The 21,732-nt window shown below is 52.0% G+C and overlaps 1 protein-coding gene across 1 annotated transcript in view; it reads left to right on the forward strand.

Annotated features, from left to right (window-relative positions):
- The window catches only part of ST6GALNAC5 (ST6 N-acetylgalactosaminide alpha-2,6-sialyltransferase 5), a 170,548-nt gene that overhangs the window by 133,899 nt on the left and 14,917 nt on the right, over nt 1-21,732 (forward strand). The window contains exons 3-4 of the mRNA XM_077905089.1: nt 9,179-9,588; nt 15,761-15,868. Coding sequence (XP_077761215.1) covers nt 9,179-9,588; nt 15,761-15,868 — 518 coding nt within the window. The remainder of the gene's footprint in view (nt 1-9,178; nt 9,589-15,760; nt 15,869-21,732) is intronic.

Consider the following 21,732-nt stretch of genomic DNA (forward strand, 5'->3'; position numbering starts at 1 on the left):
GGGGGGCCTGGCGGCGATCCAGTGAAGGCGGTGGGAAGCAAAGTACAGGTGGCTCGGTGAGATCAGAGTGCACAGAGATACTCCAGATTGAGTTTGCACGTTTCGTGAGAGACTGCACATAAGGGGAGGCAGGTAACAGGTTCCTCCGGTCGGCCCTTTTTGTGTCTGTAACAATTTCGCCGTGATCGTTGTACTCGTTACACCTCACCCGGTGTCTCCCGTGCCATTTTACAGATAAGGAAGTTGAGGCTCAGAGTAGGGACGTTACCTACCAGTAAATGACTGAACTGAGATTTGAACCCAGTGCTGGTGTGCTCTTTCCGGTCCACCTCTACAGATTTCATGTTCTGTATGGTTAGATTTTTTTTTTGTTTTTTCTCGTTTGGTCAACTGAAGCCATAGCTTTTTTTCTCCCTCCATTTAATTCAGCTCTACGTGGAACTCCCAAATTCTTAGAATCCCTTTGTTTTTAACCATCCATGATCAGTTACGGGATTTGGACCGTGCTGTGCTTACCCAAAGGCCCTTTCCAATGCAGCAGGGCCCCAAGAAGCTGGTTTTGTGGAATCTGGATTGTCGGGAAGCCTTAAAGATCACCCGACGCTAATAAAAATGGAGCTTTTTGTTGGTTTTAATGAGCCCAGGGGGCCTTTATAGCCACTCTCCTCCTAGAGGAAGGAATTGCCTCTGAGTGCCCTTTGAGGGAAGGCACAGCAGGGGCTTATTTGAAAGGCTGTGAGATGAGCCATCCTATAACAGTCAACCCTTGTCCTGACTCAGGCTCTAGAACCCGGTTTGTGTTTCTGACAAAGCTCCTCCACACCTTTTTTTGGACAGGGAAAAATCATCCACCACGTGCCGAGAGAGTAAGGCGGTCAGGTATGTCCTTAACCATGTCTTGAGTGGCTGCGGTGGGCCATGCACACGTCCCGATCTCGTGTTTTAGTGGCAGGGACAGACAATAGAAAAATTAAAAATGTGACTCATTAGAGACCGTGGTAAGTGCCACACAGGATCGTGCATAAGAGGATCGTGACGAACTTGTAGCTCTACTTCCTCCTCTGATAAAAATGAGGACCATGGTGGAGCCTGCCTTTCAAGGCTGCTCTCGGAGGTAAGTGAGATGATGTATGTGTCGTGTTTAGGACCGTGCCTGGCACATCAGCCCAATGTTTGGTCCATGTTATTAGTGGCTAATATCTTTGTTCTGTGGTAAGTGGGGGAGGCCCCTTCCAGTGAAGGCGGTCAGGGAGGGCTTCCTGGAGGAGACGGCTTTCGAGCTGAGCCGTGAGAGATGAGAAGGAGCGGGGCATGTGAAGAACTGGGGACACAAGGACCAGAGACAGAGAAGGAACACCTGATCTCTGCCCCAGCAGCAGAATGGAGGCCGGCCACCTATGGGGCTGAGAATGGCCAGGGAATGGAGCTGAGGGCCACAAAGTGGGCACGGCTCTGACCAGGGAAAGAATCTGGAATTTACTCTTCAAGCAGGGCAGGGGAGTGGCGTGCTCTGTGCATTAAAATTCACAGCCTTGCCGCTGTGTGAGGCGTGAACTGTGAGGGTGAGAACTTCCAGACCCAGAAGCAGCACCAGGGGGTGGGGGTGCCGGTGGGACGGGTGAAGCCCGCATAGGGAGCAGCGTATTTATTTCCAGAGCTGCCAGGACCAATGACCGTGACCTGGCTGTCCTGAAACAACTGAGATTTATCCTCCCACGGTTCCTGCAGCTGGAAGTCGTGAGACCAATGTCTTGGCAGAGCCAGGCTCTTCCTGCAAGCTCCGAGGCAGGATCCCACCTTGCACCTTCCGGCCTCCTCAGTGTCCACCGGCCGGTGCGCGCCTCACCGCCCCTGCCTCCTTCACCACAGGGTGTTCTCCTGTGTGTCCCTGCGGCTCTGAGTTTCTTCTTACGAGGACGCCAGGACTGCCCTCAGCTGGCGTGACTTGCTCTTGACTTACATCTTAATCATGTTGGCAGAAATGCTTTGTCCAAGTAAGGTCAGGCCCACAGGTGGGCCTTCAGCAGAGCTTTGCGTGTGCGTGGAGCGGGGCTGTTTAATGAGCACAGCGCCACCCACAACAGATCTCTGAGTCTGGCCACCCCTCTGAGGCTCTGCGCTGGCTGGAGAGAACCGCCGTGGCCCGCCTTCCGGGGCAGGGGCAGCCTCCAGCCTTGCACATGCATTTTCCCTGGTTTGCATGCTAGGAAGCTATTCCTGGTTGCTTACTCCAAAGGAGCAGGCAGGTGGTGCAGAGGCAGGGAGCCCTGCTGAGGGCAGCCTGTCACATAAAGAATGATCATTCTTACTCCTCTGTCTCCACAAAACCATTTCCATTTGTAGGTTCCGTCTTTAGGGCACTGCTAACTCATGATTCCTTTCCAGTGAGTCCCCAGTGTCTTCGAACAGTCTACAGATACAGGTAGATTTTTCTTAGATTTTTTTTTTAGGAGTGAAGAGACCTGGGGTCCGTCCCAGGGGCTTCTTTTAGGGCGTGACCTTGAGCAAATCACAGAACCTCCTGTCTTTCAGTTTCTTCCCCTGTAAAATGAGGATCCTGGCTTGGTCTGGGGGTTCTCAACCTCAAGGATGCATCAGAAGTCACCTGGAGGGCGTGTTAAAACACAGATTGTTGGGGCCCACCTCGGAGCATCTGATTCAGTAGGTCTAGGATGGGGTCTGAGAATTTGCATTTCTAGAAAGTTCCGAGCCTCTGTGGTCCACTGCCAGTCTGGGAACCACACCTTGAAAAGTGTTAGCCTGAGCTCTCTCTGAGGTTTCTGCGACTATGCAGGGAGAAGTAAGTGGTGGGTTTGGGATATGTGGACGAGGCTAGACCCAGTAGGGCAACAAGAGTCATAATAGGTGGGGAGAAAGGTATCGAGCGTGAGCTTTGGATTTTGTCTTGGGAAACCGGATGGAAGGTACGCCTTTAACTGGGATGGCAAGCCTTCCCTCTGAGATTGGCGTTGCTGTAATAACACTCCAGAGACTTGGAAAAACTAAGCCATTTTGCCCCAAATCATCCACCTAAGGAGAGGAAGAAGCAGGTTCCAGCCGGTGACTCCAAAGGCCTTCATGTGACTCCGCTCAGTACCGCCCCTGCCCGCCGAGCCCTCATCCTAAGGCAGCCGGGAGATGGAAATCCTGAGAATTGGCATTGGGGGAGAATAGAGGACTTCTCCACAGGGAAGGCTGGTGGGTGGGCTTGTCACCGAGAGACAGGAGCAGCTTGAAAGAGTAACATTTTTCTAGGGAATCACATTAAATAATCAGAGTGGCTTATACCCATGTCAGGCTGAACTGAGATTGACAGCTAATAAAAGCCCAGTAATTACAGGAAAACATCAGATTGAAAGGTGCAGAGATTCTTGAACCACCTGAAGCCATTTAATATATCTTCTGTTTGCTCCAGACCAACAAGCAGCTCCCAGAGCAAGACTGGTCTCATTACCGAGCTAATGGACATTATGCTCTGAGGTACCTTTCCCTCTGCCAAATAAATCAGAATTTTAAAAAGTGAAGCCCGAGATTGCCATGCTGCAAATGTTTGCAAGGACATCACTGAGCGTTTTCGGTGTCAGGTTTAATTTGACTTGGCCTGGTCTATTCTCTTAAGAAAGGCTCTGGAGGCATCCGCGGGGTCACGGGGACAACTCCTTCTGCTCTTGCTCTCCGGGCTGTGGCAGGAATCCGACCTCGATTCCCCGAGCGGGCCTTCTCAAGCAAGGGCTGCTCCTGTCGCCTGAGCCCAGAGGAGTAGGTTGGGGTGCAAGTCGTCATGCTCCCCTGCTCTCTGCTCTGGGGAGGGGAGGGGGGAAGGGGAGACGCATTCACACCTGAATTATTATAAAACGTCCCCGAGCCCCTACGAAGGTGCAGACACCGCCCTAGGTACTGGGATGATGACGGACGCTCATACGTGAGCAAAGAATAGAAGTGATGGCAAAAATAGAGCGGCCGGTGCTGGGTGCACCCTGGGGAGGGCCAGCTGCCACCCCCCCCCCCCCCCGGCTCCTGGACGCCACGCGGCCGGGGCCTCAGGAGGCTGCAGCTCTGAGCACGGGGGCCTCGTGCACTGGAGGTTTTCCTGGGCATGTTTTTACTTCACAGCAGCTCTAATGACCTTGGCTTCAAGCTCTTACTGGGGATTAATAACTGGCTGGGCTTAATGGCCCTCACTGTGTCCTGGGCCATTTTCCTAGCGAGCCATTCATTCCAAGTGGCGTCCTGGGCTCTGGCCGCGATGGCTCCCTGGACGGAGAGGCTGTCCGGAGGCAAAGGGCCGCAGCCTGCTTCTCAGCAGACAGAGGCTTCCACATTACACCCCCCCTTTGTCTCTCGGTGCCATCGGTGCAGAGGGCTGAGGCCTTCGGGCAGGTGATTGGTGAGGGCACCACGTGATGTCTTCTCTGCATGCGCCAGGAGGCCGGCCTGCTCAGGAACAGACAAGGCAGGCGGTTGGGTGTCATGCACTCCGTTGCCCATCCATCCCTCCATCCATCCATCCATGTGTCCATCCATGCATCCATCCATGCAGTGTTGACTGAGTGCCTCTTACGGGCCAGGAAGCAAGAGAGGTTACCAAGATTGGAGTCACCTAATGTGGGTGCCAAAAGGATGGACCACCTCGCCAAATGGGGCTTTGAGGAAAAGGTCCCCCCAGAATCAGGGAGACTGAGCCCTGTGAGGAGGAAGGCAGAGAGAAGGCCTTGCTAGCCAGTGAGTTCCCTGGGGGTCGCCTCCGCTCTTAGGCCCTCCATGGAGTTTGACCCCCCCCTCCCCTGGGCCCCTAGCAGGGCCATGAGTTCCCTTCCCGTCTCAGTCTCAGCTCGGTGCGGTGGTTCATCAACCCAGCATCCGAGTGCTCCGGGGAACGTGGGAAGGCTGCCTCAGGAGTCCTAACCCACCGAGGGGTGCCCCTTTCCCCCCATGTCATTACGACCCTGAGGACTGCAGGCCCGAGGTGCGGAGGAGCGTGGCTGTCTCCAAGGGCCGCCACGCATCCTGAGAAACAGGGTCACGGGGTTTGCGTGATTTCCAGTCCTGCCTCCCAAGACATCGTCAGCCCTTGCCAACGCAGAGAAACAGACGTGGCTTCCTCCCTTGGAAGCGGTTCAGCCCTGGGCACGCTCCGCCGCTGCGGGAAGTGCGACAGTCTGTTTAGAGCAGCTCTTGTGGGTTCCCCGGCACCACTTCCCCAGACACGCGAGGCCTAATTCAGACTTGAAGCTTTGTCGCGCTGTTGGGTGCATCTGCACAACTCGGGGAGGGCGGGGCGGTGTGGCCGAGGCAGAAGGCAGGGATCCTGAGGGAGGGCCTCCTGGACGGGGCGGCCGCGGACTGGGGGGGGCCCGGCAGTCACAGCTCGGAGTGGCGCAGCGCGGGCCTTGGCCTCGGCCTTGGCCTTCCCTGGAAGGGTCTTTCGCTGACCTCGTGGCGCCGAGGAGAGAGACGCGAGGCACTGGGATTTCCACGGGGGACACAGGGCTCACCTGTCCACCAGCCTGTGCTCTGAGAATCGCCGCGGAACCGTTACTTATGGGGGAGGGAGATGCGGGGACTCTTCTTCCGAGGGCTCGCCCCAGTCAAGGTCAGCACAGAGTCTTGCAATGATCAGTCACGCTGGAAGAATTCAAGAGGATCGTTCTAGGTGAGTCTGATGAGAAAAAGCAGATTCCAACGGCCTTAGGGTCCAGCGGAATGAGATCCTACGACGTGACATTATGAAACCAGGGTACTGAGTCACACGGTTCCTCCCGCGTGTGTTGAGGGCTCAGGGAGTGTCTTTGAATGTCACGGGGCCACCGGGATCCGGTTGATCTCCTCTTTGCTGTCTGGGCCTGACTTACAAAGGTCACACCCCGGGTCTCCTGACTCCCTCACGGAGTAACGTGCTATTTGCAGACACTCCCCGTCTGTCTTGCAGGACTTTGCTCCTGGACTTCCCCACGAGTAGAGGTTGCCCAGGAGGCGGGACGTTCCCTGCGATACCCAGGTGACCCCTAAGGACCCTGAGAGGCCAGGCCAGCCCCGCCACCCATTGCTCTGCCCTCAGCCCTCCCTGGGCCTTGGCAGCCCAGCTCCCGCCTCCGCGTCCTGGCGCCGGCCGGGCCCAGGCTCCGCCTCTCGGGTCCAGCCGAGGGGACTGTGGCCATCGCCACCGAATGCAGGGAACGCTTTCCAAGTCTGGTTTCGCTTGTCCTCTCGTGCCTCGTGACCCCATCGGCCACTGCCTCCTTTTCTGTTATTTCACCTGTTGGTTTCCCTCGCACCACACCGAACCTTCCGGGCTGTCCTCCCGTCTCTCTGGCCCCTCCAGATGGGCTCCCCTGTCCCCTCACCTTTGCTCCCATGACCCGCACCCGTCCCCTGCCTAATTGTGTCATAGCACTTACTCCACGGTCCTGGGATTGCTTCTCTGGGGGCACCGTCATCGTGGCTTGTGTGCGCCCTTGCGAGGAAGGACATCTCCATCAGCACGTTCAGTGCCTGAGACATGAGGGGAACCCCGTGGTTGAACAGATTTGTTTCATTTTCACTCTTCATCCTTTCTGTGTGGGATGTGCAGGTAAAAATACGAAAAAAGGAAAATTAAGGATTTGCTCCATCCTTCGGACCCATGAAATGGCCCACCCCCACCCCCAGCAGTTCATTCAGGGGATTCAGAAAGACTTCCAGTCCAGGTTCCAGCAGTTCCCGAGGGGACTAGTGGCCACTTCCTACACATCTGTCACGGGGCTATTCCTCAAAAGGAAGCTTTGGTCTTGAGCGCGTTTTACTCTTGTTAACTGAAGGCTCCAGATGGATGGGTCTGTTGTCAACAGGGCTCCAAAGGAATGGAGATATGGATACAAGACTTGAACACCAATAAAAAATAAATTTATTAAAAAAAAAAAAAAACAAGACTTTTGTCACTTCACTGCATCCAGTCAGCTCAATGCCCTAAAAGCAACAGCAACAGCACTGGTTAAGAAATAGCGTCACTCGGGATGCCCGGGTGGCTCAGCGGTTGAGCATCTGCCTTCGGCCCATGATGTGATCCTGGAGATCCGGGATCGAGTCCCACGTAGGGCTCCCTGCATGGAGCCTGCTTCTCCCTCTGCCTGTGCCTGTGCCTCTCTGTGTGTGTCTGTCATGAATAAATAAATAGAATCTTTAATAGCATCACTGAGCAGGGTTGAGAGAGGAAAGGAAGAAGGCCATGAGTTAAGACGCCAACTCATGGCACTTGTTCTGTTTATTCTATGTGGTTCCATGAGGGTTAATCCCATGGGCCCTGCGGTCTGATTTCCAGGGCTTGGATTCCAGCTCTACCACTTCCTAACTGTAGGGCCTTGAGCAAGTTCCCTGCTCTTCTATCCCTCAATATCCTCATTAGTAAAATTGGGGTGATAGCGTAGTATCGTCCTTACAGGGTTCTTTGAAGATTTAATGCAGTTGTACAAAAAGCTCGGAACAGCGCCTGGAGGCTTCTCATCACCCAAACTGGCCCCTCTTAACAGCCCCCTTACTAACACTTCCACGCGGTCCCCCTCCCCGTCCTGTCGCACTCTACTGCACGTCCTTACTGAGCCACCGTCCCTCGCTAGAGCGTAACCTGGGAAGGGCTCCGTGTTTTCATCCCATTGGCCATCTTGCTGCCCATCATAGAGCCTGTCACCTAAGAGCAACTGGGGGTCACGTGAATGATGAGAATTTGCAATGATTGAATCCCCATTTCGTAAGCTTATATGTCAACGATCAACCCGAAGTACTGCGTCCTGACGTCGTGAGGGCCTGCAACCACTTCACCCCGACAGGTGACCCCAGTCGTCATTCCCGAATGACCACCGTGCGGCTCCTATGGCGAGGACTGGGCTCAAGGCCCCTCGATTGCTGGTTTTGCAGGTCAAATATTGGCAATTTCAAACGGCCCGGTCTACGACTGTATTTTAACCCTACCAAGGTCGGACGGGGCATTGACTCTCCTCATCCGGAGATGAGAAACCTGGGGTTCGAGCGGGGCAGTGGCTTTCCGAAGCCCCACAGCTAGCAGGGAGCGGAGGCAAGGCTGGACCTGTCCTGTCGGCCCCAGAGCCGGTGCCCTCGGCCACTGTGCAGTGGGGGAGGTGGCTGTCCCCAGGTGCCCTGGTCTGGTTCCGGGGGCAGAGCTCTGGCTCAGGAAGCTCAGAGTAACTAGAAGCACGAAACTGGCTCTAGCTCCTGACACCACCCCAGGCAGCCAGGGGACAGGGAGGAAGGGCAGGGGCTCGGGGCAGACCTCCCGTGCAACTTTCCTTCAGCCCATTTCAGACCATTCTTGATCGTCATTTTCTTGTGCACTTGCCGGCGTTGGCCTCAGGCCCTAATTACACCATCTTCAAACAGCAACTCGGAGATCTTTCTCGCTCAACATGGACTGGGAATGTTTAATTTGTGGGAACATTCAGAAAGCAAAGCATCGGTTCAAGGTGCCGAGATGCGCACTGTCACCGTGGCTGTCCCCGGTGGGCCCCACCCGGCCAGGGCTTCCACGGGGCCTGCGTTTGCTGGCTGGAGTCTGCAGCTCTGAGCTTGAGGCTTGCCTTTTTTTTTTTTTTTTTTTTTTACACATTATTTTTGAAGATGGACCAAGTCAGTCTCCCCCCATTTTCCTCTTAGAATGGGAGCAACTCTCCTAGTTGTCATTTCAAAATTACAGCATCCGAGGGATTACGATTTGCATGTCTTTCCCCGTGTGATTCTTAGACGATGTTTATTTAGGATAAACATATTTGTACAGCATCCGAGAATATTGATACTCGCTTAACTTTCAATACGGTGAGTTAAGAGCTTCCAAGCTAGTGTCACAGCGAATTGTCGCACAGGCTTTACTTCATGTGGGGTCACTTTGGATTCAGAAAGACCTGGGTTTGGAGCCTGACTTCATTACTTGCTGGCTCTGCGTCCTTGGGCCGATTTCTCCGCATCTGCAGGCCTGAGAACTCCCACCTGTAGATTGGCGGTGACAGCAAGCTTGCGGGTTGACGTGGGGATTTGGTTTCTCGATATCAGTAAAGCCCAGAGCCCAGTGTTTGACAGGTCAACACAAGCCCTCTGTCCCTCTTGTCATGTGCTCCTTGTCCCCAGTTTGGGAGAGAATTGGTGCCAAGCGAGGGCGGTCTGCTGACGGTGTCCTTCTCCCTCTGCCTTCTAGCCCCTGAAAATGCACTGCAGGGACTGTGCCCTGGTGACCAGCTCGGGGCACCTGCTGCGCAGCCGGCAAGGCCCCCAGATAGACCAGACCGAGTGCGTCATCCGCATGAATGACGCCCCGACCCGTGGCTACGGGCGCGACGTGGGCAACCGCACCAGCCTGCGGGTCATCGCGCATTCCAGCATCCAGAGGATCCTCCGCAACCGCCACGACCTGCTCAACGTGAGCCAGGGCACCGTGTTCATCTTCTGGGGCCCCAGCAGCTACATGCGGCGCGACGGCAAGGGCCAGGTCTACAACAACCTGCAGCTCCTGAGCCAGGTGCTGCCCCGGCTGAAGGCCTTTATGACCACGCGCCACAAGATGCTGCACTTCGACGAGCTCTTCAAGCAGGAGACGGGAAAAGACAGGTAAAGGGCCGGGCGGAGGGAGGGGGTTGTAGGGCCCCTGGGGAGGGCGAGGACCCAGCGCTGCTGGCCGGTTCCCTGCAGGCAAAGCTTTTGCTGGGGCTTTCTGTTGGGCCCCCCTGCTCGGGCCACTGATAGAGCTCATCTGGAGGGTCCCGGCCACCCGGCTGCTCAATTTATAAGACGACATGAATGGAGCACTGAGACACTGTCTGGATCATTCAAGGCCAAGTCCCTATTTTGGAGGAGCAGGCTACACAGCTGCTGGCTTCCCCTGGTAGTAAGTGCAAGATAATCGCTTTATTGCACTTCCTTGTACTGTGTGAACACGAACCAAAAGGAGGGGACGGATTTATTTTTCCCTTTCGAAGCAACCATCTCTCCAGTGCACTGATGTTTACTGAGTAGCTACCCTTCCACTGGACCAGGCACTGGGGATATAGTCGAAAACAAGACAGATCTAGGCTCTGCCCTCCTGAGATATAAAGTGCTACCAGGTGGGCAGTCACCAGGTAGTGGCCCACGTGCTAAAGGTCATGCAAGGGAAAGGAAATGGTGCCGTGACATGTAGAACAGAGGGATCCGCCGTAGTCTAGGGCTGTTTTCCCAACTATCAGGCATAGCGCGGTAATGGCACATGACACCAATGTAATGAATCACTGTAAGATTTTTTTTTTTTCCCGTAGTGGAATAGAATGGGATGAAATGGAATGGAATAGAACAGACAATATCAGCGTTCATCACCCATAATAAGTAGGGCAAACCATTGTTAAATGAAGTAACTGTTTGCACCTATAAAGATACACATCTAGGGGTTTTGGGAAATAAGAAGATGTTCTGGAATTAGGTAGTAGTGATGATTGCACAACCCTGTGAATATACAGACACTGAATTACACACTTTAATTTTTTTAAAGATTTTCATTTATTTATTTATTTATTTATTTATTTATTTATTTATTTATTCATTCATTCATTCTTTATTTGAGAGCGAGAAAGAGCACATGTGTGCATGACCAGGGGAGGGACAGGGAGGAGGGAAAGGGAGAGAATCTCAAGGAGACTCCTCGCTGAGTGTGGAGCCCGACACAGGGGTTCATCCTCAGGCCCATGAGATCATGACTTGAGCTGAAACCAAGAGTTGGTCGCTCAACCGACTGAGCCACCCAGGTACTCCTATTTATTTTTTTAAGCTTTATTTATTTAAGTAATCTCTACGCCCCACGTGGGGCTCGAACTTACTACCTCCAGATCAAGAGTGTCACGCTCTCCCAACTTAGCTAGCCAGGTGCCCCTGAATTACACACTTTAAAAAATAAAGTGAAATGAAGACCATACATGCACACACACACACACACACACACACATATGCTCAATCATGAGGTAAAATGTATTTCTCATTATATATCAAAATATTTTGAAAAGCACTGGTCTAGGAGATGGGGGCATGAGGAAAGGGCTTTCTCAAAAGGATGTAGTTAGGCTGAGACCAGGACCAATAAGTATTTATCCAGGTAAACAAGGAGCTGGAAGGGGAGAGAAGCTTCCTTATGGGCACAAGGGCTTGAGGTGAGAGAACATGCAGGGGGTTGGAGAAAAATCCTGTGTGGCTACAGCTGGGAGGGCTGCAAGGAAGGGCCCTTGACGAGGCCAAGATGAAGGGACATGAGCTGGCCCGATCTAGGTGAAAAAGAAAGAACAGCTAGGTATCCCAAGGGGTAGTGCAGTGTAGTCCAAATACACAGCCCAAGGCTGGAATTCTGACTCTATCCTTCACTAGTTGTGTGGCCTTGGACCAGTTATCCAACCTTGCAGGGACCTGACATGTGAAAAGGGCATAATGACCAGCGAGGCTCATAGGACTGGTCTGATGATTAAATTTGTGTTCTTCATCCTAAACTATGTAATTTTATAGTTAATATACATTCAGTGATGTAATTTACCCCCTTCCCTTACAAAAACTGTTGCTGAGTTGATTTCTTAAAACTAAAGGCACATGATAAACGAAATGAAGATCATGAAGTACTGAATCTATGGATAGGCTAGGTTGGGCAGCTCCTTGTCAGTGAACAGGGTCTTAGAGGAGGACCAAACCTTCACCCCAACTTCTTTGTGTGGAAGACCTTTCTTTTTGAATCCTGGAAGCCTTGTGACCATTTGAGAGCAGATCTAGGCAAGGGTAAGCATGGCATCTGGTGGACAGAAGAGTGGGGAGGGCTGGCTGCTGACCCTGTGACCTCCTTCCCTAGAGGCCCAGGGGACTCCATGGTTAGCCTCGCCAGTAGATCACACAGGGGATCCTGGTCATTATGAAATCCAGTTACTTATTGCCCTTTAAAAACCGCAAATAAGAGAGACTGTCACTCACTTGAATGAGTTATTTAACCAGCAGAGCATTTTATAAGGGAAGAAGAATGAGAGGAGTTATTTACAGTTTCATTTTTGCTGGTTGGAAAATGTGAAATAAGTAGCAACACTCTTCAATAGAAAACACTTTCCCTCTTTTCAGCTTAATGGTTGTTTGCTAAATTTAAGAATTCCTGAAACACTGCTGCAGTCTAAGCTATTTAAGATAACTACACATTGCTCTGGATCTTCTTAAGGGATTTTTTTAAGTTGATAACTTGCAGACCATCATTCTACCCTGTGGTCACTTAGATCTGTAGGAAACACACTCACGTGGAGACATACCCCATTGACTAAGCTTATTAAATTCTGACCACTGAAAACTTTGTTCAGTGAGTCTGTCTTTGTGGATTGGCTGCTGGGCCTCTCACGGGCATACACCCATCTACTAGGATCCATACATTCCCTCTTCAGGGGGATCACACGTCTGGATTTGCAGGGTGCCAAACTTCTGGAATCTTTATGCCTCTTCCCTTCAGGAGACTGCCTTAAAGACGCTAATGTTGTACTGACTCAATATTCTCATGTGTCCACATTCTTAACCTGGCTGCTCCAAGCTAAAAGAACCAAGTGAGAAATAGCCCTTCAGGACAAACATGTTTCTGAAAATTAAAACACAAAACATTTGGGGGTCTAAGAGTATTTCTTCTCTCTCTGCTTTTCTTGAAACCCAGTCAAACAGGAAGATGTATTACAGGTACACAAAATGTGGAAGGTCTAATTTTGTACATCTCATTATCAGGACATTCATTTCAGGCTATTATTTTGGGAAAAAAAAAAAAAGAAAGCCCAGGATAATTCAATAGATTTTGATTTATAGAAGTTTCACCGTTAAAAGTGGAGAGGGGAAAATGGCTCAGGAAAAATCTGCAATTAAGAAGCATGACAAATGACAGAAGATGGCCAAGTGGTATTCTTTGATATTAGAAAGTAACTGTACTTGAAAATAACTTTATAATTGAATAAGGGTATATTAGGAAAATATGATTCAGAACCAATATTATAGTAATTAGATAAAGGAAGCATAAATGAAATAACTGCAGGAAGAATATTTCCATAGAGATTATAAATGAGATTCTGGTGGAGCAGAAAGGCCTTTAATTGTAATTTAGTGTGCACTATAGAATTATCAGCTCAGTGTGTTACTTCATCATATAAAAGAATATCTGATAATTTTCCCTAATAAGCACATGACAGCTCTTCATATTCCTTCATTATAGCTGATTAAGTGTAAAAACAGTAGATATTCCTTTGTTGGAAAAAGAGTTCAAATCTTTTTAGAAAGACAGCACAAAGCGGTTGCATTTCGATAGCACGTGATCCCAACAGGCTATTATTTAAGAAGTCTGGGGAATTGTAAGTGGCACTTTAAAGAACTCTTCACTTGAGTTTCTTTCGTCCTTCACTTTGTATCCTCCCCCATTTTACCCTTGAAACCTTTTTTCTGTATCTCTGGCTGTGCCTTAACGATCTTACCTTACCAATCTTACCTTACCGTATCCCACAAAAGAAAGCCAAAGGAACGGGGAGTTTCTACCACAGGGAGAGCCCTCTTGAGGCTTCCGACAACTCTGAAAGCATAGGGACGTAGCCTCTTTCTGGGCCTCAGGAGCTCCCAGTTATTCGCCGACCCAGTGTGAGTCTGGAACAACTGGCCGTTGCACTGTCACAGCCACACAGGTGAAGAATCTAACTTGAGGCAAGAGACTTTCTCCCCTTCTCCTTCCTCTTTTTCTTCCAGCTAGCTCTGCTCTGCGCCCCCTCCTTCAGGCCCAGAGTCCTTTTTTCCCCCTTTTTTTATTTTTATAGAGAGTGAGAGGGGCAAGGAGGAAGAAAGAGAGAGAATCATCCCAAGCAGGCTCCATGGCCAGCACAGAGCACATCACAGGGTTCCATCTCACGACCCTGAGATCATGACCTGAGCCAAAATCAACAGTCGGATGCTCAACTGACTGAGCCACCCAGGCGCCCCAAGTCCCAGGGTTCTTATGAATACTCAGCCCTAGTGAGGAAGAAGAGGATTGCTAATAGCTATCTAGGCTAGAGGCTCCAGAAGTTCATACGTACTGCCCTGATGATTGAGGATGGATCCTACACCAGAGCTAATAACAGAGTATTGGATGCTAAAAAAAAAAAAAGAAAAAAAAATCCCACACTGAAAGTAATGGCTGAATTATTTGCTTCATTTTCTCCAATCTGGCAACCGAGAGAGGAGGAAGGGGTGTCGGTGTATCAACACACCATGCTAGATACTTCTTATAGGGTTCTCCCATTTAGTCCTCCGAGTAGCCCGGGAAGTAGAGCTCCCCAGGCCAGGGAAATCTGGGCTCAGAGATTAGCAATAACCTGCCTCACGGGTCATGCTGCTGGCCAGTGATGGAACAGCCAACACACAAACTCATGCTACTTCCATCTTTAGAAGCTTTTAAAATCCCCTTCCTGGGTTCATATGAGGTGGGGTACCATGGAATGGAAAGCTGAAATGAGTAACAACATGGCTCAACAACAACAGAGGGGAGGCCGTGAACCCAGGAGTAACTCTATCACCCATTCGTGTCAGATACTTGACAAGACAAAGGACTCTTTAATATGCCTCTCTGGGTTTTTTGGGTTCTTGTGGGGTTTTTTTGGTCCATGTGTGATTTGGAAATCATGCAAACTGATTAACAAAAAGTCTTCCCCCTCAAAGTGGGGCGCTGCACAGTGCAACTGGGCAAGCTCCTCAGCACCTCTGTTATGCACGTCACATACGGTGCTGTGGCCGGGCAAAGTCAGACAGTCTGACCTTGGGGATAAGGTGTTTGAAACTGGCTAATGAGGCATGCCATAAGCACTGGGGGAAAAAAAGCAAAAGCGGCAGCCCCCGAAGAATTGAAATTAATATCCACAGCAGCAAAGCATGGTAGACCGAGTTATCCTCAGAGGGTCAAATCAGACCGTACAGTCATCCTTAGGCCTGGCACGGGCTGGAGCGGAGGACAGGTGTATGAGTGGGCAAATGAATGAATTTAGGAACACACAGGTTCATTCCTTAAACTTGGTCAATTTGGTCTTCTAATGAAAAGAACTTTTCGAGGGCTCCGGATATTCCGAGGTAAAGTAAAGCAAATGCTCAGTTAAGCGCACGCCATCGCTGTGCTCTTTTTCCTCTGGTAACCTGCCCCTCCCCAAATGAATGTACGCTTCCTACGGAAAGACGTTCAATCAGGAATCAGGTTGTCCGAAAAAAAAAAAAAATCAGGGTGTCCGTGTTAATGAGTCTCATTGAAGGCAAGCTTTTATCCTAAGATTGTTTGATCGATCAGTAGATATCAATCAACAGACAGACACATGTGTGTGTTTTTACATATTTAATAAGCTCTTCCCTCTGTAGCCTGCCTGGGGAACAAGGACTATTTCCAATGAGTCGAGTATTCTAGTTAATAAAGAAAGAGTTGACACATGGGGATTGTCATCTTACAAGAAATTGGGCTGTGGGCACATGCACTTAAATCCTGACACGCCGGTCATCATCTTTGATGATGTGGAAGTCGTTGAGCATCCTTTCGTGTCAGAATCCACCGTGATAGAACCGGAATATCATTTGTCACCGTACCATGGAATAGGAGGCTGTTGGTAAGAGACTCCTACCTGGTAAAGTTCCAGCTACTTGCCAGCTGGATAGACACAGGAGGTGTGTGTCAAACGCCAGCCTCGCTCCCCAAAGGATTTAAGACGGTAATGGTTGTAATGATCACTTTACCAGCTTGCGGACTTGTTGTTCCTTCCAGGAAGATCTCTAACACTTGGCTCAGCACTGGCTGGTTCACCATGACAATTGCACTGGAGCTGTGTGACAGGATCAATGTTTATGGCATGGTGCCCCCCGACTTCTGCAGGTAGGATTTATCCTGCAAGTGTAATTCGTCAGCAGGGCTTGTGCGGGGTTTATAAATATCTGATTCCAAATATCAACCCTGAGACATGTCTAACTGTCTTCTTGAAGCAATTAATTAACACGTCCCAAGTTCTGGTTCTAGAAACAACAAACAGCATTTAATTATGTGATATAAAATATTGAAAGTTTTTGTTTGTACTGCTGGAGAATTAATCCATCTTGTGGGCTTCATTTATCCTCTGAATATTTATCACCCAAATGTAATGCAATAATTGGCATAATATTAATGATGAGCAAGCATTAAGGAATATTAGTTTTATCCTCCTTTGAAAGGGATGCGGTAATTTTTAATGAATTAAAGAGGGCAATTTCTTTGACGGTAACGCCTGTTTTCTCAATTAAAATATTGCTCTGAGCCTCTTTTCCTCCCCACATCAGTAGCTCCGGTTTGGGCTTCTAAGGCCAAAAGCACCGGCATAATTATTTTGATGTACCACTTCCGAGGGAGCATACGCACATCTCTGCTGCTGCCTTACGTCCCCTCGTGGCGTGTGCCCGGCCGGGGTTTGGTGTGTGCTAACACACGCACTGAGAAATACTCAGGGCCTCATTTGTGGAAGCCTGATTGAAAATCCACCTGTGACGTAAAGCAGCGATGCCAGCAAAAAAGACACTTCAGAAAGTGTCCTGCTTTTCAGGAACGCCTGATGACCCGCACAAGGCCTCGGTCCTGACCTTCAAACGGCAACAGCGAGGGTGAGGGCATTAAACTTGCTCGTTAAAATCCATGCGTGCTTAGACCTTCGTGTGTTCGAAACCTAACAGCTCTTGAAGGCCACGTGGGCCTTTACCGAAGTCGCCAATTTGGAGGTTGGATGCCAGGACGAGGGGACTGGGTCATGCTGTTACCCTGCGCCGCTCTTCCCGCGCTCCCCTTCACCCAAGGGCCCAACACAGCAGCCGCACCAGTTTCTAGGCGAGGGTCCGGTTGGGCAGGAGCGTCCTCGGCTAGCTGCCTGGGCCCACTCGTCCCCGGGAGCGACGTGATGCAGTGCGGAGGGCTGTGCGTCGTGGAGTCGGACGGCCCAGGGTCAGCGCTGCACCCGGCTGCCTCCTGAGTGTGACCCCGAGCGAGTTGTGCAGTGTCCCTGGGGCTCAGGCTCCTCCTCGTCAGAAGTGGACGTGATGATGCCAGTAGGACTCAGCCCCCGGGGTCGTAGGTGGTCAAAGAAGCTAATACACGTAAGCGCTTGGAACAGCGCCTCGGACGCCGCAACGGTTGGCTCCCGTGGCTGCAGATCCACCCGAAACTGTGATGGATGCGGCGCAGCCCCTTGGGGTCGCGTGACTTGCGGACGGTACCTAGCACCCGAGGATGACAAAGCGACTTCTCGGTCCTGCTGCTCGTCCACCCATTCCCCCCTTTTGCTTTTACTTGGAAAGAAGTGGAGAATATGTGGGCCAAGCGGGGTTGGTGGGTCACGAGCTCTAGGACTTAGGGGGGTGGGATACCACCCAGTCCCTCACCACTCACTCACTGGCCTTGTTTCCCTATTGAGCAATCCATGTGCAAAAAGAAGGTAGGAGAGCGTAGAAAAAAAGAAAAATTGAAGCCAACTGCCTCCTCCACCCACCAGGCTGACGAGGGCGGGAGCGGCGCTCGTGGCCACGCAGACAGCGGCGGCGTTGATAGCCCCATGGCAGGTGTAATTATGTAATATTGCCATTAGGACGCCAGAGAGAAAGAGCATGAATGCATTGAAATGTTAATGGCTCCGAGTGTTCAAGGAAATATTCCATTTATTACGGAAAACAAATGAAAGGCAAGTTAACCTGTCACTTCTCTTACTCTGAGTTAGTTCATCATGACGGCGCCAGCAAGGGAGTCGAGACGCTGCTCCCCAGCCACCGTCCCAAAGGCTCCGTGGCCGCTCCCCCGGGAGCTTTCCCCAAGACCTCCCCAGGGGCTCCCTGCACACTGCGTCCCGTCAGAGCCGCGGAGAGAGCGCGTCCTGGTCGGTCCCAACTCCTGTTGAGGGAGGCAGAGGGGGGAGAACCAGGAGCGGCACAACCTGACCCCCCAGTTCCTTTAACCTTCCCCAGTAGTTGCCCCCCCGCCCCGGGGAGAAGCCGGGTCACCTTGAGCCTCGCTTCCCTCATCTGCAGGATGGGACTAAGAAGACGGTGATAAGAGCGAGCGGGTCACGGGGATAGGGCCGAGATCAGGGATGGACAGTGTCCGACACCGCGCCCAGCACACGGGCGGCGCTCAGGGAGGGCTCTTAGCGGGAGGACTGTGACTCATACATCACATCGTGTTGTAAGGTATAAAATAATTATCTAAATAAATAAAATAAAATAAAATAAAATAAAATAAAATAAAATAAAATAAAATAAAATAAAATAAATAAAATAAATAAATAAAATAAAATAAATAAATAAAATAAAATAAATAAATAAAATAAAATAAATAAAATAAAATAAATAAATAAAATAAAATAAAATAAATAAAATAAAAAAAAATAATAATTATCAGTTTTCCTCCGTACTCTGAGAGTTGCCCCAAAAGGTACCAAGAACTTGGGGGGCCGGGGGGTGGTTCAAAGAATAGGGCACAGCTCTTGCCTCCCAGAAACTCAGAGTAAGCTCGATCCACCCGAAACTGTGATGGGCACAGCGCAGCCCCTTGGGGTCGCATGACTCTTGCGGACAGTACCTAGCACCCGAGGATGACAAAGCGACTTCTCGGTCCTGCTGCTCGTCCACCCATTCCCCTCTTTCGTTTTTACTTGGAAAGAAGTGGAGAACTACGCGGGCCAAGCGGGGTTGGTGGGTCGTGAGGGTGAGATACCACCAAGGGCCCCAAAATCCGTAGGGAAGGTTCTGTGAGGTGGCAAAGCTCAAGCTGGTGGAACCTGCGAGTGTAGACTCTCCAGGGGCAGGGGGGGGTGTGTGCGGCTCCCAACGGGAGCCCTGGCCCGCAGGACCACAGACGTGGACCATCCCGGCCCGTAGCGGAGGCTCCCTAAATCCCACGTGAACGAAGGCCCTGTCCCCTACTCCGTCCTTAGCGCTCTGGAGAGGGGTGTTCACGTGGGTGAGAAAATAGCCATCTCTGCTTCTAGAAACTGCGTGACTTGGAGAAGGTTCTTTGACCGTATTGACCTTAGCGATCGGGGCAGGCTCCTTACTCTCTCCGAAGCTTCGGCTTCCGTGTCTGTAGGTGGTGGAGACAGCAGTGCTGAGCCTGAGTCTACGTGACACGCAAGGCACTAGGCGAGGAAGCCTTGCCCCCCCCCCCCCCCCGGGTATACCCGCGTGCGTGAGTGCACCGGGTGTCGGGACTCGCTAACCTGCAAGTGAGGGTACCTGGTAGCACGTTTTAAGGGGGTGTCCCGCGAGCTCTACAGATGGTGCCCAGGTGGTGAGGAGAGCCCGGCTGCCAGAAAGGGAAGGACGCGGCCGAAGGCCTCCTCTACCGACTGGACGCCGCTTCCCTGCCCCCCTGGGGGTGGGCTTCGCGGGCGCCCAGCTCAGGTGCACCTGCCCCTCCCGCTGCTTCCTTACGCTGCCCAGTTGCTCCCTGGACTGAAGAGTTAGGCTCCTGGGGCCAGATCAGCAAGCAAGGAAGAGCCAAATGCTCATTTTTGGTCAATTAACTTTTTCAGACCGTAGGACACAACGAGTATCCTCAAAAGGGGTTATTTGCCGAAGTAACCACAGAGACGTCCTTCGCCCCACCGAGTCGTGTTGGGTGCGGAGGACATGGTGGGAGGCGACAGAGGGCCTCTGGCTTCGGTCTCCTGAGGGTCACCTGGACGCAATTCAGTCAAAAGACTGTTGGGCCCCCCGCCCCCGCTCCATCCAGAGCCCCCCGCTTCTCTGCTTTACCCTCGGCCTCGCAAGACCTCCGACCTCCTCTGGCCTGAGCTACAGTCCTGCCGCCTCCCCGTCTACACCCAGTCCTGCCGCCTCCCCGTCTACACCCAGTCCTGCCGCCTCCCCGTCTACACCCGACTGGCACACGCGTTCCGGGAGCGTCTAATCATTGCCTCTGATTGCTGGGGAAACCAAGGCACAGACAGACCCAGAGGGGCCCGAGGAGGGGACCGTGGTACAGCCAGGCCATCATGAGTGACCGGTTCCCAAGACACGGGTGGATCGGGCGCCCCACAAGCCTCGAGCTCCCGTTTTCCATCCAGCTCCCCTGGACCTGTCCCACGGGGCCCGGGTGACTTCCGGGGGTCCCCCTTGGGCCAGAAGACTTCGGGTGGCCCGATCGTGCACATGGGCGCCTCGGGAGGCACGACGGCCCCAGGGCACAGTCCTTCCTCGCCGGTGCTGCCCTAACCTCCCGGCCGCGGCCCCACCCTGGCCTCCCTCCCCTGCTCCCGAGGTCACGCCGGCTCCCGAGGCACACGGGCCTCCGGGACCTGGCCTCCCCGTCTGCCTTCACCGCCTCCTCCCTCCTCACAGGGCCTCCCCTCCATCCTCACAGAGACTCCCCCCCCCGCACCCCCAGCACCCCCAGACCCCGCGGCAGGAGGCACCTGCCAGCGATCGTCTTGTCACCCGCGGTGGTGACCTTGATCGCCAGCCAAGTGCTATCCACCGTGAAGGTATTACTTTCCCCTTTGGTTGTTTTTTTTTTTTTTTTTAAGATTTTATTTATTTATTCATGACACAGAGAGAGAGACACACACACACAGGCAGAGGGAGAAGCAGGCTCCAGGCCGGGAGCCCGACGCGGGACTCGATCCCGGGGCTCCAGGGTCACGCCCTGGGCTGAAGGCAGATGCTCCACTGCTGAGCCTCCAGGGTTTTCCTTTTCCCTTTGTCATTAATAAAGGTCTCGGGGAGACCCTTCGTGCCAATACCCTGTTTCCCTTCGGCGTCCTCCCCCCACTAGGGTTCCATCCGTCGGCGCCCCTTGCCCGGACAACCACGGGGCTGTTCTGGTGGCGATTTCTCTGTCCCCCCCTTCTCTCCGGGTTGAACTCTTCTTCTGCCAGGAAATGCTCTTTCTCCTTCCTCACTTATTTCCAGATTCAATTATTTATTGAAATCATCATGGACTCATGGATCCTTCTTTTATTTTACGGGTCTTATAATGCGATACTACCATGATTTATTCTGATGCTCGAACCTAAGGCCCCTTTTCAAATCGCCTTGCCTGGGACCCTCCCCAGATCAATTAAGCCAGGTCGGTGGAGGTGGAACGCAGGCAATGGTTTGTCCCAAAGCTCCCTGCTGCGCTGAATGTTCGTGCTTTCACTGCCCCCACCCCCACCCCCAGCCCCCGCTCCACTCTGCTTCCTCTCTAAAGAAATATAAATCCTTCTGTACATTATTTTTGCAGGATTTATTCCCGAGGTGGCCCTTGGAGTGCTGATGACAGGCCACCGCCGCTTGGGAAACGGAGCCATGTGCTTCTCCCCACCCCTGGCCCCACATCGTCACTCCCTCAGCATCCCCGGGTCCCCAGACAGGCACTTGGGGCCACTACCTCCCTACCAGGGTGGCCTCCTGGCGTGGGAGTCCTGCCGCCCTTAATTGTTGTTGGGTCAGGTGGTGGAAGGAAAAGCCACGGCGGCCTTCGGGAAGTCAAAGTCGGGTTTGAGAACAGACCCAGGGAGTCCTGGCCTTGCACTGGGAAGGCCTTCCTGCCCGAGCAGTGGATTATGGATTATGGCTGGTGGCAGGCCTTCCCTGGGGGGCCTGTCCCTGCAGTTGCCTTGGCTCTGACCTCACAAGGCCTGCAAAGCACTCCTCTGCCGCTTGGACAGAGATTTTTAAAAGTGTGGAAACAATCCCTTATTTGGACCCTTTGGAAATCATAACAATCAAATGTGTAAATTTAATCCT

Source organism: Canis aureus, chromosome 8 (assembly GCF_053574225.1).
Source record: "Canis aureus isolate CA01 chromosome 8, VMU_Caureus_v.1.0, whole genome shotgun sequence".
NCBI classification, from domain to species: Eukaryota; Metazoa; Chordata; class Mammalia; order Carnivora; family Canidae; genus Canis; species Canis aureus.